At 52.8% G+C, this 16,548-nt stretch overlaps 3 protein-coding genes across 3 annotated transcripts; all 3 read left to right on the top strand.

The window, feature by feature from the left end:
- Positions 1 to 2,077: 2,077 nt before the first annotated feature.
- Positions 2,078 to 5,654, top strand: PpBr36_01364 (uncharacterized protein; the record flags this gene model as incomplete). The annotated part of the gene is made up of 6 exons (XM_029888551.1): positions 2,078 to 2,284; positions 2,390 to 2,414; positions 2,668 to 2,685; positions 2,803 to 2,971; positions 3,065 to 5,509; positions 5,588 to 5,654. 6 exons carry the CDS (start codon positions 2,078 to 2,080, stop codon positions 5,652 to 5,654), a joined length of 2,931 nt encoding a protein of 976 aa, XP_029752314.1.
- Positions 5,655 to 6,609: 955 nt separating this feature from the next.
- On the top strand, positions 6,610 to 11,000 carry PpBr36_01363 (uncharacterized protein; the record flags this gene model as incomplete). The annotated part of the gene is made up of 4 exons (XM_029888550.1): positions 6,610 to 6,782; positions 6,908 to 6,998; positions 7,069 to 10,305; positions 10,362 to 11,000. 4 exons carry the CDS (start codon positions 6,610 to 6,612, stop codon positions 10,998 to 11,000), a joined length of 4,140 nt encoding a protein of 1,379 aa, XP_029752313.1.
- A 1,860-nt stretch (positions 11,001 to 12,860) lies between these two features.
- PpBr36_01362 (uncharacterized protein) lies at positions 12,861 to 16,058 on the top strand (the record flags this gene model as incomplete). Its single annotated transcript, XM_029888549.1, has 3 exons — positions 12,861 to 12,957; positions 13,047 to 14,156; positions 14,236 to 16,058. The coding sequence occupies 3 exons, from the start codon at positions 12,861 to 12,863 to the stop codon at positions 16,056 to 16,058; spliced, it is 3,030 nt and encodes a 1,009-aa protein (XP_029752312.1).
- Between the last annotated feature and the right edge of the window lie 490 nt (positions 16,059 to 16,548).

Below are 16,548 nucleotides of genomic sequence, written 5' to 3'. Positions count from 1 at the left end.
AAAAAAGGCTCGCCAAAAGGATTGGCTGGGTCAGTCCGATACCAATAATAGCAAATTCCTCACTACAGAAGCGGGGAAATTTTTGGGTGACACGTTCCAATCCAGGGATGTGTCGAGTAATAGCTGTCCCGTGTGTCGTGTCAGTCGAAAATAAGTTTACCAGGTGAAAGGTACAGGAGACGCGAATAGAAAGCAAACCCGGTAGATCACGTCATGACTTGGGGATCAAGACTATAAAAATATAAATAAGCAAAACCAGGCATAGATAGGGAGGCAAGATTTATCAGCTCATATTCTCAGTAGTACGTAGTCTGGAAAGCAAAGGTGAAAATCGGACGGATCCTGACGAGTTTATCCGGTTTTGAAGACGGACTCAGCCCGGAAGGAATCCATAGTAGGAAAATATAAACGGTGTAGAAGAAAGTATATCGTAGAATAAAAGCAAGTTCAAGAAACCGTTGGGTGTCTGGGATGCCTGGGTCTCTGGGAGAAGCAATACTGTATGATACCACGTAATAAAACTCGCAAGACAACCTATGCTAGGTAAGGTACTGTAGTTGCCTGCCTCCGTAACCAAGGCATGCAGCCCTCCGCTTCTGATTTATTGGGAAAAGCTTGGGCTAAGACTTGGCGTGGCGTTGGAGACGCCGTTGGAGAGCCTAGACTAGAGGATGAGAGGGCAAGGTGATGATGGTGCCACTCTGGGCTGGATCTGAACTAGGCTTGGCTTGTTGGTAACCTGAGTCTGTCAGATGATGCAGCTTGGTTTCCTTTGGTCCGGAATTACAACAAACATCAAGGAGCATAGATCGAGAAGCTTGTGAAAATCCGATCCTGTGCAAGCAAGAAGCTGATAGCTGCAATGTAGTATTTTATCTAATAGTAAACTTGGCGGGAAAAAAAGGTGGAACAGCTAGAAGAAAGTGTTTAATCAAATCCATCTAAATCGCGGAGTGCATACGGCATCCGGCCGATAGGGCAGCTTGTGTACCTATGTACCATACTGTTTACCTTAACTGCCACCTATGATAACCCCAGTTTGCGGAAGAAGTCCTGTCAGGTCCGGCACATGTGCCTTTTCAAGTTTGGCGCTTGCCTGCCGCGCATTCATGTACGAAGTACCTACTACATTCAGAGGTAGGGAGCACACACAAAGGGAGGCAAACCCCTGAAACTTGGTCGCACGGCCCCACATTGATGCATGGTCAAGATACCGCAAGCTGAGTGAAAGAGGCACAGGTCCAAGTACCGTTTCCGAACCCTTCCCCTTCTGGGTGGGCTGACCTGACCTATGGCTATGGCGGGCCTGTTTGCTCCCCTCCAATGCGCTGCTTGCTGCACTAAATTGTTCACTATCCAGCACTTGGATGCATTGCGCCGTGAATATTGTCAGATGGATAGAGGACTGCGATTCGATAGGCAGGAACGGACGAGACAAACAGACCTTGCGTGCGCTGCGCAACTTTGAAACTACAGGGACCAAAGCTGGGCGTCTGCTGCAGTCTTGGAGCTCCAGTGCAAGGTCTAGCCTGGAGGAGTCGTTTTTGTTGGACTTTTTCGCTCTCTCCCTCCTGTCTATCCTCCTTTCATCCCCGTTTTTTTTCTCTCCCGCAGCAGCAGATAAACCAGACAAGACAAGGCGTCATCCCCACTGCCCGTCAATGTGGCTTTGGCAGGTTGAAAGTCTACCAATCTAAAAAATATTCGACACTGACTGCACCTCCAACGAAACTCAACGTGCCTTACCTGACATCAGCTGCATCCTGTCGTTCGAGCCGGCACCCGGAACTTGTGCAAACAGTCTTTGAACCCCACCCGCCCGTCACGCACAGTTCCCCTTGACTTTACACTCGCCCAGAATAAAGAAGAATCCCCCTGAGAAACCGGAAAACAAGAAAACAAAAAGCGATCGAAACCGAAGAGACATCGACCCGAATACGATTATTGCCACAACAGCGAAAAAGGACCAAACGCAAAATACTGTGTGCGCCTCATCTGCCGGTCGGCGCGCGACGACTAAACGGCCAAGCAGAGCCAACGAATCTGCTTTTTTCGAAAGAAAAACGTCGGCACAACCATGTCGGGAGAGGGACAAACGGCGGCGGCGGCGGCGGCGCCTACGTCGCAAGCCAACCCCAGCGTGAAGGAGCATACTCAGGGAGCCCAGACAGAGTCGCAAGTCAAGACATCAGGGTCGCCGGCGACGGCAAATTCAAACATTCCAAGCAACCAGCCGGGACATCCGAGCTTCCGAAGGTATGGGCAGGAAATCCTTTTTAATGTGGTGGGACAATGATGCAGTCGCGCCAGCGAGAAAAAAAAAACCGGCCGGAATCAATTGAAACCTGAGAAATTTTGCTGACAGCTTGTTTTATTTATTGACTCGCAGACAAAGAGCATCTCGAGCTTGCGAGGTAAGGAAGTACATTTCTCTATATTTATTACACCTGCCTGCCTGGTTGGTTTTTACTAGGATGTATGGTGGGAGTTGAGGCGTCGCGTCGCGGCGCAGATAGGTCTCCATTCGAACTGAGCCGAGGCATCTCTGTCGTAACCCGCCCACCAAAGCATCATATGCTACCTCCCCTCGGCGATCTTCAATTCGTTTCACGCAAAACCTACTACGAGATTTGATCGCTAACATGAGGACGATGGCAATGTGGATAGACTTGTCACGCAAGAAAGGTAAGCTTTTTTGCTCTTTTTTTGTTGCACTTAATGAACTCCACAACACATCGGCCGCAACCTTTGGGTGGCTTGCTGGTGCCCCGCCATTACCCCTGATTCCACCAGTCTAAATAGTTCTACATGGCTCACTATGCACGCTCCCGCAGGTCCGATGCGATGCCGCCAGCCTCGGCATACCATGCACAAACTGTGTCGCCTTCCAGATTGAATGTCGCATTCCTTCGCCGAAAAGAAAGAAGACGCATGCTACCCAGTCGGCTACACAATCCAGAGATTCTGACAGGTGAGCGCTCTAAGATAAAGCTCTGCTTGAGCTCCAAGATCATATAGTATCTTTGCCTGGGCTTATATTCTGACATTCCATGAGGTCTCCAAGTGAGCGCGAACGCGAGGCAGACGATGATCCAACTCCGCCTGCCAACAGCGGGCCTGCTGCGCCAAATTTCACGCGCCCAGCCGCTGTCTATCATACGAGCGAAGGGACCCCCAACACCGCTATAGCAGAAGAACAGGCCAAGAAGGTAGAGGTCGACCGGAACAAATACGTCGACATGCTAGTCAGGCCGCAGTTCACAAGAGCGCCAATCAAGGATGCTGGTAGGGTTGCATTCCTGGGAGAGTCTTCAAACCTCACGCTGCTGGTGCACGATAGGCAGGGCTCGGACTCGGATGTTGTCCATTATCCCTTGCCGGAAAATGTTAAGGGGTCAAGGGCGAGGATGACTGAGCTGGATAACGTCGAGATTGACATCTTGCACCAACGCGGCGCCTTCCTGCTTCCGCCCAGGTCATTATGCGACGAACTCATTGACGCTTATTTCAAGTGGATACACCCGATAGTCCCCGTCATCAACCGCACACGTTTCATGAACCAATACCACGACCCCAAGAACCCACCATCACTACTCCTACTCCAGGCAATACTACTCGCAGGCTCTCGGGTCTGCACAAACCCAGCATTGATGGATGCCAATGGCTCATCGACTCCTGCAGCTTTGACGTTCTACAAGAGGGCAAAGGCCCTCTACGACGCCAACTACGAAGACGACAGGGTGACTCTCGTCCAGGCTCTACTCCTCATGGGCTGGTACTGGGAGGGCCCTGAGGATGTGACCAAGAACGTGTTCTATTGGACTCGGGTTGCTACTGTGGTTGCTCAGGGCTCGGGCATGCACAGGAGCGTAGAGTCGTCGCAGTTGAGCCGAGCTGACAAGAAGCTGTGGAAGCGCATCTGGTGGACTCTTTTCACTCGCGATCGCTCAGTGGCTGTAGCTCTGGGCCGACCAGTCCATATAAACCTCGACGACTCTGACGTGGAGATGTTAACAGAGGAGGATTTCAACGAGGACGAGCCCGGTCTCCCAAGCAAATATCCACCAGATCAAAGACATGTGCAATTTTTTCTGCAGTATGTCAAGCTCTGTGAAATCATGGGACTCGTGCTATCTCAGCAATACTCAGTAGCATCCAAAGGTCGACAAAGGAACCCGATCGACTTGACGCATAGTGACATGGCGCTGGCGGATTGGCTACAAAACTGCCCCAAAATCGTGTATTGGGAGATGCCTCGGCATCACTTCTGGTCTGCGCTGCTGCATTCCAACTACTACACGACACTATGCCTTCTCCACAGAGCGCACATGCCACCAAGCGGATATCGCAACAAATTCCCCGAAGATTCAGCATATCCGTCACGCAATATTGCTTTCCAGGCGGCGGCAATGATTACCTCCATCATTGAGAACCTGTCTGCACACGACGAACTTCGATACTGTCCCGCATTTATCGTTTACAGCTTGTTCTCGGCGCTCATTATGCACGTCTACCAGATGAAGTCCCCAGTGCCAACAATTCAGCAAGTGACACAGGACAGGATACGGACATGTATGCAAGCGCTGAAGGACGTTTCGCGTGTTTGGCTCGTCGGCAAGATGGTCTGGACGTTGTTCCAGTCCATCTTGGGCAACAAAGTTTTGGAGGAGAGGCTTCAGAAGGCTGCCGGTAAACGGCATAGGAAAGCGCAACAAATATTGAACAGGCTCGACCAGCATGCCGCGCAGCAGCAACACGAACAAAACTCTCATCAGCCGTCACTCCATGAGGCCAAACGGAAGTACGACGAGATGGCGATTGACTTCAACAACACGCCACAGCCGCAAGAGTCGTATGTACGATCGCGGCCCCAAACTCCCAGCATGTCGGCGAGGCATGACTCGGCTGGAGGCGGCCACATGAATGGCAATAACGGCACCATGCCACCACCTCTGACATCTCCGAATGCGCGGCTGGATGCTTTCATGGGAGGATCTGGATCACATCCGACAACGAGGCCTGCTACGCCGTTCAATCCATCCATGTCAATGCCGACAACTCCCCCGGATCTGTACCTGGTCACCAGGAACTCGCCCAACCTGTCGCAATCAATATGGGAGAACTTTCAACCCGATCAGCTTTTCCCAGAAAGCGCGCACATGCCGGCGTTCCCACCACAGATGTCACCTCAGCAGCCACATCAAAATGTCGACCCGAGTATGATGCAGTTCAACCAAGGCTCGCAGGCTGGGGAGAACCACAGTGCACCAGGGACGTCATCGGAGTCATTTGGGGCGCAGATAAAGACGAGCGGCAGCCCACTGCAGAACAGCGGCAGTCCGGTGCAATTTGGCCAGATGTCGGGCAACGGGTTACCTGCTGGGTTTTGGGCAAATTTGGATTCGGCGGCCGGTCCTATGCAGGACGGTCAGAGCCCCGACAGTTGGGGTAGTGCCTCGTCTGCCCACGGTGGTCCTGCGGTGCCGTCTACGCTCAACGTCGAAGATTGGTAGGTTTACATCCATGACTTCCACCTTGTGTTATACCTATAAAAGATACCGGGGCTAACATTTGTTTCATCGACTAGGCTACAATTCTTTGGTATCAACGGGAACGGAGAGAACCTAAACATTGATTTTTCCGCACTTGTCTAAACATATTATTGGCATGGTTGAGAAACGAACGTATCAACGGACTAATTTTTGCAACGTGCCCTCCATCATTTTCAGGAAGTTTATCGGTCCTCACAAATATGACCCATGGATACATACACTGGCCAGTTATTGATTGCCAGGATTGCAACGTGGAATTATTTCGAGAAATTGGTGTTTTCTGGAGTGTCTGGAGTAGAGCGTGTATTGATCAAATAATCCAACTGAGGGCTGCTGACGGCTGGCCTTCTTTTCTGCCTACCTGTTTTCATACTTGGTTCACCGTTGACCTACTAACGTCTGGGGGTATGCACCAAGCCATTATATTCATGATCCAGCAAGGACGATACAAAAAAAAAAAAAAAAAAAAAAAAAAAAAAAAAAAAAAAAAAAAAAAAAAAAACCAGATATTAAATTTGGCGTACGCGCGTTGTGTATTCGCCAGAAAATGCTGGTATCACATACAATTCATTGGTCTTAAAATCTTGAAATGGCTTCCTACTTAGTAGTCAAGCGTGAAAACCTACACGAAAGGTGCCGCCAATTGCCAATGAAAACAAAAAATTCCCATGGTTTTCAATAACATGACCCACGTGATGTGTCAACGCCCCACGATTTCACAATTTTTTGGCTTGCAAAGTTGAGAGTCCGTGCACCAAGCTTGCAGGAGCTCTTGCGTCAGGACGAGTTTGTTTACATTCGCACATCCCATGCACCGAGAAAGTGGAACACCTGCACATTCAGCCGACACGCTCCCCTCAGCTCTCCAGCTCGCTTCCGTTCTTGGAAATCACAACAACCGCCATGTTCAACAAGTAACTAACACAACAGCTACTAACGGTTGCCTCTTTGTTTTTTCCCCTTGTTTTTTTTTCTGTTATCAAGGGGAATTGAATATTTGTCAATTTTGTTTTAAGATTTTAGCCCGAGGCCAAACACATAGAACGCGCCGCCCATCATGGCGATGCGAGGACCGCGTCAACCCGTCGGGTCGGCGACATGGATCGCGGAGGAGAGGGCATCCGCCACGCAGATCTCGCGCTCCGAGGCAGAAGAGTTCACATTTTCTGTCCGAAACGAATTCGAATGGCTCAACGAGCACATGAATGGCATCTTTGACGAGAACCAGCAGTGAGTTGCTCTAGTTGGAGGTGGGAGAGGGGCCGCTGGCCGCAAGCCACGCCCTTTTCGCGCCTCGCACCTCATCGCCTTGTATACGCGTCGACACAAGTGCTGACGCAGGAGAGCTTCTCCAGAAACCTCGTCGATGTGTTCAAGACACCTGGAAAGCTACGGGGGCGAACGCCGCGGACCGCGAGGAAGCCGCCCCCAACCGAGTCTCGCGCGGTAAGTCGCTGTCTGCACCAGATGCGCACATGCTTCCGTGCAGTTTTGCTAACACTCGTATGACAACCAGCCGCTTTCTGATGTTTTCTCTGCAACACCAAAGGCACCTAACACACCCTTTGGTATGGCGGTTGCCGCCCACGCACAAACACCCAAGTTGAAGGTCGCCGAAGACTGCCCACGTCCTCCTGTCGCTGCCGCGCCAAGCCCAGCTCGCGCTGCTAGCCCACCCAAACCGATATCTGTCTCCAGCCCGAAGCCTCCACCATCAAAGGTCGCCGCCTTTTCACAAGCTGACTCCGGATACGGGAGTCAACCTCAACCTCAACCTCAACCGCAGCCGCAGTCACAGCAGGACAATGTTGTTGACACGGATGTTGAAATGGAGGACGACTCAGGGGAGGAAGAGTCCAATTGGCAGGTCTATCCGGAGACGGACGAGGACGTCCCCAACGTCGCGTCTCCCGATCTTGGACAGAGGCCCAGTCTTTCGCAGCCGACCGGGGAATCATCATTCCACTCTGCCAAGGAGGAGCAAACCAAGTTCACCAAAGCCCCATCGCCGCTTCCGCCTCCGGAAGCCTTGTCTCAGTCACCTCCCGTTCGATCACCATCACCAGTCCATTCCCCGATGCCGACATCACCGCACAAAAGTTCACCACTCAAGCCTGCCTCGCCTCAGAAGCAGTCGCCTCAGAAGCCAGCTGCTGAGCATCCTTCACCCTCAATCGTGCGAAAGCCGGTACCGGCACCTTCGGCAGCTGTCTTGATGGAGAAACCCAGCGATGAAGCCTCACCATCCGATGCATCAAGTCCCATAAGACCTATCGTGCGCAAGAGCAGCCTGAACTTTGCCTCACTACCCGCACGCGAGCCACTGGGTACCACCAAGAGTATTGGTGCCCGCATGTCGCGGACTAGCCACCTGGATCAGACACGGCAGAGCTACTACAATCGACCTACTGGGGGCAAGAGCTTGGGCAACGCGCGCCATGAGAATGAGGAAGAGGATGATGACGAGGACGAGGAGGACGATCCAGACGAGATGAATATTGATGATGACCTTTCTACGCAGAAGACAAGCAATATCGACTCAAAGGTTGCCGCGCATAACAAAACCTATACGCAACGACTTCAGGACCAGATCAGCATGCTTGGGAAGTCTCAGTCCACCGGTTCGAGACCTTCTAAGTCTCTGGCCAATGTGAACGCGCTCCCTCAAGCTGCAATGAGCAACCTCGTGCAACCTGTCGAGACCACAACCCAGCAGCCGGCTGCTCTGGAGAGACCACCTACACCGCCGAAGAAGGATCACATGACAACCCCGGGTGCATTCCCAGAAGATGACGACGAGGACTGGATTGCTCTACCGCCTGCCAAACAGCAGCCTGCCGCGGTGCATAGCCCTCGTCCAGCAATGACTAAGAGTCATACAACCGACGTGATGGAATCTTTCGCCGGCAAGGATACTGTTGGTGGCTCTGATTTTCTGCCGTCTGCACAAGGACGGCAGGATAGTCTCGAAACGTCCCCGAAAAGAGCGGCTATCATGTCTGATAAGTCCACTGGTACCCCAGGACACTCCAAGTCTGCCTCGGTACCTTTTTTGCCATCGAATACAAGCATGGAGTCCGAGGTGTCGGATGATACTTCAAGCCCTCTAAAGAAGGCAATTTCGGTATCAAACCCTACTGCTCTCGCAACCGTGCACGAAGGTGACCGGCCCTCAACGCCCAAATCGCCATCGCGATCGTTCCGGGACAGTCCCCTCAAACAGGTTAAAAACAAGCTTTCATCAATCCTCAAAAGCTCCAAAGGGCTGCTCGCTAGTAGCGCGGCTGTCAGCGCTGAAGGAAAGGCCTCGCTTCTGTCTCCTTCTTCCACCCGTCTTGGGATGCACTTCAACCCCTCCGTGGAGTCTCTTGCACCCAGACCAAAAACTGCAGGCGATGCGTTATATCCGGATCTCTCTCAACACCTGCCCTTGAATAACTCGAATCCTTCAAGGCCGGGAAGCCCTGTGCGTGCCAACACCCGCAAGACAAGGGCGTCGGCTGAGAGAGAAAAGCGTGAGCTTGAAAAGGAGAAGTTGGAACAGAAGCAAAGGGAGAAGGCGGCAAAGGAGGCCCAGCGTGCTGCTAAGGAGATGAACATGCTGGAAAAGGCCCGAGAGATGGAGAGGGAAAAGGCGAGGGCTTTTAACCAGGAGCAAGAGCGGCGGCAGCTTGAGGCCAAGAGGGAGCAAGAACGGATCGAGGCTCACCAGAAGGCCGAGGCCAGGAGAATGCAAGAGAGGATGGAAGAGGAGGCGCGCAGACGTCCGGCATCTCCAGTCAAGGAGACGCCCAGGGTCACTCGAAGCAGTCCACGTAAGGGTAAGGGCCAAGCTGGACCTTCTGATCGGGACGTGGACATGGCCGATGCACCATCAATGATGCCCCCGCCATCTGTGCCACGGTCAGCAGTGCAGTCCAAGTCTGCGATACGCCGTCCTGTGGCAAAGCCATCCAAGGAGACGCTTAGCAAGTCCAAACAGGCACCTACCGTCATAAGAGTCAACACAACATCCCAACACCCGCGAGCGCATCCCTCAACCAGTGTTTTGTCAGCCACGCTACAGGACACCCTGGGCCCCCAGTCATCGCAGCTCAAGTCTAAGCCTAGCGTGCCTAACTTGCAGAAGAAGCCCTCGGTGGCGAGCTTCAAGAGCTCGGTCGCCTCGACGGGCCGTCCAAAGGCACTTGAGCAAGCCGCCGCAAGGAAAAAGGAGGTCGAGGAGCGCGAAGCCGAGGCCAAACGACAGGCCAAGTTGGAAAAAGAAAAGAAGCGGGAACGTGAGCAGCAGCAGCGTCTCGAGGCCGAGAGGCAGAAGGAGGAGGAGCGGAGACAAGCCGCGGCGGCCCAAGCAGAGGCCAGGAAAGCTGCCGCCAGGCAGGCAATCCTCGAAAAGGCGAAACAGACCAAGGCGCCTCCGCCTCTGCAGAGATCTCAGCAAAACGGCCGACCTGATCACAGTACCACAGCAGGCTCTATCCCACGTCCTGCTTCCCGGCTTGACGCGGCCATGCGAAGCCAGGATGACCTGTCTAGGCCTTACCCACCGGGCATGGCAAGCGCTGCCAAGCCTGCGCCCAAACGACCTCTTCAACAGGATGAGTATCGCCAGGGTCAGCAGAAGCCAGGTCCTTCTTTCAAGGAATCCGAGTCGAAGCGCATGCGCTTTACAGATGAGTGGGATGCAGACGAGTTGGAGATGGGAGGTGTTATGAACGTCCCGCCTGTGCGGCCGTCAAACGGCTTCAAGAAGGTGAGACATGGCCCAATCTTTTCATATTCGACACACAGTACTGACCTCTTCAGCAGGACTTGCCCAACAACAAATCCCATTTCTCTCACGGCTATACCAATGTTCCCCAATCCCAGAGTGCGACGCGGGACCTGTTCAAGGCGGCGGTCGAGAACCAGCACAACGCCAATGTCAAAGCCACGCATCCATTGGGTATGGCTCAGGTATCCAAGGGAACTATACCGTTTGCACAATCCCAGACCGGAGCTGGGCCGTCAACGCACAAGACGCCAGCACGACCAGGGGCTGCTTCTCAGGCCAAATCAGCAGCTAAGTCGGCCACTCGCTCATCGCCTCGCTTCCAGAACGGTGAGGCCATAGAACTCCCGGAGATCCAAACAGACGAAGACGACAGCGATGAGGAGGACCAAGTGGCGGTCGCGGACTGGGCCAACTCCCCGGATCTGCGCCGGGCGCTTATGAGGCAGGAGACTATCGATCCCATGCAAGTGTTTGGCCCGCCAGCGCCGATCAACATGGAAGAGGTCTTCAAGGGTGGGAACAGGCAAGCCAAGTTCCGGGCACGAACGAGCAGTGCCAACTGGGACGGCGGCGACAGGTTGACAGAGGAAGACATCCGCAAGGATCTAATTGCCCGCGAAAAGATCAGGCGTGAGGGCGGCTGGTCATATGACCTGGGCAGGGATACTCCCTGAGGGATTTTCGAAGGCATGGTTTGAAATATAGCCCAGCCTTACGTTTGAGTTTGTTTCTGCATTTTGTAATAGTTGTTTCCATCATTGGAAATTGCCTGGATCATCATTTCCCCATGTGTCCACGACACATTGGTTTCTTGTTACATTGGAAAGGAGCTGATGGATTATTTTGGCTTGTTTGGGTTAGTTGATTGTTATCGGCGTTTTTATTGTTCTGGGCTTGGGTTTTACATTTCTACTCTTGATATGGTGTTTACTGTGATTTCATATCTAGCATCATTTGCGCATTTTCAGAGCAGGCGCACGCATCAGGAAGAAAAGAATTGAAGAGAGAAATAACAAATAAATATGGCAAAAACTCAACTGCCTTCTTATACTCCTGTTTACCCTTCCTGTTAGCTTGGCACCAACGTGATTAAAGTCGCCGAGCGTTTTGAGCGTAGTATCTCGGATTGGTACCTATTCATTGCACTTGCCAAGGACCTTTCAGTAAGGTATTTTTGCTTGTACTGGGTGGAATTCCTTCTGAGGACCACTGTAGTTTATACTTTGGGAGGATAGACGAGTTGTGACTTGCCGGAGCTCTGCCTGCCTGCTTGCTCCTGAACTTGCCTGATGGTACAGGAACAGTAGGTGGGGGGGTCTTTGCGAAGCTACGTCATAGCCGCAGGCGGCTGCCTACATTTTGTTTCCGGACTGTCATAGCCAACTTCTCTGCACATCCGAGGTGGCTTGCATGGTATCATTAATTCGAAAGCAAAGCTCAGTCAGTTCGAAACACCGCCGCTTTTCTATCGTTATCCACCTAATAAAGCATTGTCAAGTCCACCAAACCCTGCATGTGCATGAAAAAGATGTGTTTTGCGACTCCATCCGTACCGGGATGTTTTGGGTTGGATGGCCGGTTCCCGGGGCTACGACCGTTGGTGCCCCGCAAGCAGCTGCCACATTTAGAATTAAATCCCAACACCTTGTCACTGTGTAAAAACTGGTTATTATCGACCAAAACAAAGAGATAAAGAACAGAGAAGCCATTGACATGCGCAAAGAAAGCCATCGTAGCTAGCTGAAAGCCTCGTAAGACCACATGGAGAAGCCTGTAGATAGTTGTGTGCTTTGAGAGTTGTTGCTGAGGCTTACTTCGGTATGCACTTGACGTCAATCCGATTAATGTTCACCGCCTGATGAGCCCAGACTGATGTACTTGCTGACTTTACCACGGCTGATGATTTTCTTCCACGAACACTGTACACGCGTGCCAACAAGCACAGACAGACACGTGCAGCCTTGATCCTAGCCTCAGCCGCTGGCACAACTTTGTACCCCACCCCACCTTGCTTGCTTGCATGCGGCGACCTCCCTGCCAACCTTGCTTCCCTCGGATCTGATGAATGGCGACAGGAAGATTTTGTTGATTCTTTTTTCTCGCCTCCATATCTTCAACGGTTAAACTCACATCACGCTAACGCTTTTCTTTGCATGCGTTAGGCAAATTTGAGCCTCTCCATCCACGTCACGTTCTTTTGCCGTTACTAGCCTCAGCAGGCATCCAACGGTCTCGCCCCCACTGGCTGCCTGTAGAGAAGTCGGTTTCTCAACACGATCGATTGCATTCCCCGTAGCAGCTCTCTGGCTGTGATCACGACCTTACTTTGCCTGCCCACGTCTATAATTGTATTACGACACGAATCGACGGCACGTTTGCTCCCCGAGACCGAATTTTCGACCGCTTGGCGTTGGCTTGCACATTCTCCAAAAACTCCCCTCGAAATCAACCCGTTCGTTAGGCACAAACTACTCGAGCTGATCTGACCCGCCACCTTCGCTGCAAGCCCTGCTTACAACAGGACTTCAGCCAAGATGGTCAAGGCAGACTACAACCGCGACTACTATGCGGATCTTGACCTCCCGCAGAATGCAGATGTGAACGAGGTCAAGAAGCAGTTTCGCAAACTTGGTACTATACCCAACTGAATATCTGCCTTGAGAGACAACAACCCAAAAGGTTCAACTTGACATTGTTTGCTAACCTTGACTGCAAAAAAGCCCTCAAATATCACCCAGATCGTAATCCCGGACGCGAAGCCGAGGTGAACGCAAAGTTTCAGACTATTCAGGCCGCCCATGAAATTCTCACCAGCCCGGAACAGAGGAGCAAATATGATGCCCAACGTTCGCGCCGCTTCCCCGGCGCATCCAATGTCAAGGGAAATCCTTGGGCGGATGCTGGCAAGAACTTCCCTCCGCCTCCGCAACGGAATCGCCCAAATGCTTCCAGTGCGTCGTCGCGACCGGCGGGCACCGCTTCTTCTGCCGATAGATACGCCAAATTCCCCAACCACCCGCCACCAATGCCACCGAGGCCGACCGAGGACCCACAGTCGAGGGCGGAGGCATTTGTGTCCATGAGGCCAAAGCCGAAGCATAGGGCCCCCACAGCCCCTCATCCAGGTGTGCACACTGGCTCCAGTTCCTCCGGCGCATCGACTAGGACCAGACCACCGGATACGCGACAAACTGCCTACACAGCGTCGCAACAGAAAAAGGCGGAGGCTTCGTTCGGAAATAGAACTGGTCGGTCATCAAGGTCTGGCTTCGTGCCTGGATCGACCATGGGGGACGAGCCGCCTGTGGCCAGCAGCAACTATTCATCTAGCAGGAGACACACCAGCCTGTTCGATGAGGCTGCAGCGCCGCCCCCAGTGCCTCCCAGAGAGCGCGCGGATTATGGTGCCGCTTCCGGTGCAGATGACGGGTTTCCTCCAAACCTGGATCCTCGCAGCAGCCCGTACCAAACTCGGAGTGGCGAGAGGTTGGATCCCTTTGAGGGAGGAACGTCTGTCAACAGGGCAAAGAGTACTAGGGAGAGTCACCGTAGGGCCCAAGACGATCCTGATCATTTCACAACCCCAAATCGCCAGCGTAGCTTCAGTGTATCAGACGAACCCGAGGGCACCAAATATCCTGCAACAGAGCCCAGGCAAGCAAATATCAGCAGGAAGGCCACTGCAAACACTGGGAATATACCCGACAGTGCTAGAGTATCTCGATTCGGGGACCACTTCTCTTCATCAAATGCGGGTCCGGGAATGCCCGCAGCCTCATCGGCAGGCTATGGTTATCATGACGGTTCCGCACCACCGACAACGAGCGGCGGTATGTTTTGGACGCATCATTCCCGAAAGAGACGGCGTGAGATTTTTTGAAAAATCAGGACTGACAAGTTTCTTTTCAGCAGCAGCCGATGGCTCTCATGGTTCTCGAGCATTCAGAGACAACTCGGGTCCCCATCCCAATGTGTATGACGTCGCAGACCCTACAACCCACCCCTCGAGCTTTCCTTTCGAGGCACCCCCGGCTCGCCCAATGCCTGCTGCCAGTGCGACCGTTAGTATCGATCGCCACTCACATTCAGTGTGGAACGGTGGTAGCAAACGGCTTTCCAGTGGAGGCCGTAGCATGTGTGCCTATTCCGACTTGAATGTTTTTGAACAGAAGCAGTTCGACCTGCTTGATAAGCTTGTCAGGAAGGAACCGATGCACAAAGGGGAAACGGGTTCGGCGCGGGGGTCGCAGTCCAAGGAGACTGGACATCCGCCCGAAAGCCTGAGCCACTTGAATACAGCGTCGAGATACCATAGGTACAAGGAGACTGACAAGTTTAACAATTACAGCTTCCCACAAAACCCGAAAACCGGCGTGCATGCAGATGCCGCAGAGCCAAGCAGCTTCGCGAGAAATAGTGCAGAATCTATCAACACTAGGTTTGTTCCTGATGAGCACACAAACGTTAACTGGCAGTTCAATGCTGGCGGCGACTTTAGCCCGAGTACGAATGGGGCGGGGTCCCGCCGCGCACAGTCCGGTAGCCGACTTGGTCGACGATCCCCTACCAAAGGCCGCTCACGGATGGCGGGCATGGCTGCAGGCGCTACAGCAGCCACGGCCGCCGGGATGGCCGCTGCTGGTGCGTTCAGGAACGTAGGCTCGGGTTCGGAAGGTAGTAGCGAGGACGAGGGGGTAACTTCACCGACACGCACCGAGAAACGACCTTCCCCACAGCAAGATCAATCTGGTTTCGATGCCGATATCTGGAGCGACAAAATCGGCTCTGAGCATTTCGTGCCGGTGCCTCCATCTCGAGGATCGGGCTCACCATCACGGCCGCCCATGCGACCTCCAAAGAGGCGACCTACGGTTAGAATGACGAAGGGAGGCTCGGCTGGTCTTGTGGAGGAAGAGGATATAACCAGTGGCGAAGACCGGGCGGGTGGAGTTGCCGTGGATGGCATGGACAGCTCGAACGCTATGGACATCGACACACCCATGGGCGAGCCTACTGCTGTACCCCAAGCTGCGGCAGCTAATGGTGTACGGGGGGTGCCAGTCGAACCCTCTCGACCAGAGTGGAGGGCCGGTGATGCAAACGGTTTCGCCACTACAGCTCCTCCTACTGCTGTTCCTGCCTCCGATGCACCGGTTGTCAAGCCCCGGTTCAACGTTAGCAACGCTGCCGGGTCTGAGGATACGGATGAGTTACGAGCGGGTTTTGATGATCTCAAAAAAGTTGAGCCGATTGCCCAGCGAGCAGCCGGTCTCAACTCCTTTGATGATCTCAAGACACATTTACCTTTTGAGAGCAGGGCTTCGGTCAATCCACCTATTGAGAAAACCAAGGGAACCCAAGAGACATCCATCAACTTTCCCAAACCGCCGGTGCCTCCGCGCGCGCCAGCTCCATTGGCGATCTCTGGTCTCAAGCCGAGCGGATCTGCATGGGAGGCCCATGTTCACGAGTTCGAGATTTACCTGCGCGAGTGGGATAACTTCAACTCCAAGTTTGTGGACCATGTGCTCGCCCGGCAGAACCAACTAAACAAGGCAAAGCAGAAGAATGGGCTTTCGCTGCTGTATACACTCAACGTCAAGAGCACCCAGGAGTATGCTAGCTGGCTTGAGCAGGATCAACTGGTACACGAAAAGTGGACAGCATATCACAATGAGCACCTCAAGCGGGTGCGAGAGTTCATGGCGCACCAAGAGAAGATGAAGGAGTAAAGCTACGGTTTTCGGGCGTAGAAAAGTCTGATGGAACATGAATACTTGAAAGCACTGGGTATAAGCTTGCCGGAGCTGGTGCTGGCTCCACTGGCCTATGTCGACCAGGGCGCTTTATACAGCTATGACGCCTGGTGGGAAAGCTTTCGATGCTTCTGATTTGCGGCACGCTTGTTTATCAAGCTCGAGCTTTACCATTATTATTAGTACATACAACTTGCTGCATACTTCGTCACTAGACACCAGCAAAATGCTAGCTGGGACTCTATAATGAGGGGATGCGGTCTGTATAATGAGATGATACCCATTTTCGACATGCACGATTCTTCTTTGGAACTTTGCAAAACGAGCATTGATGGTTTTGATGCATATCGGCTCTGAAGCGCGGCCATGAATAACATTTTTCTTTTCTTTCCATCTATCATGACCGGAAGAGACATTATCCCCTGAGCTCTTGAAAACAATCGCATTTCTGAATCCGATTGTGTCG

The sequence above is a fragment of the Pyricularia pennisetigena genome, chromosome 2 (genome assembly GCF_004337985.1).
Source record: "Pyricularia pennisetigena strain Br36 chromosome 2, whole genome shotgun sequence".
NCBI classification, from domain to species: domain Eukaryota; kingdom Fungi; phylum Ascomycota; class Sordariomycetes; order Magnaporthales; family Pyriculariaceae; genus Pyricularia; species Pyricularia pennisetigena.
The sequence above is the reverse complement of the archived record's forward strand: the minus strand, read 5'-3'. Positions and strand labels throughout refer to the sequence as shown.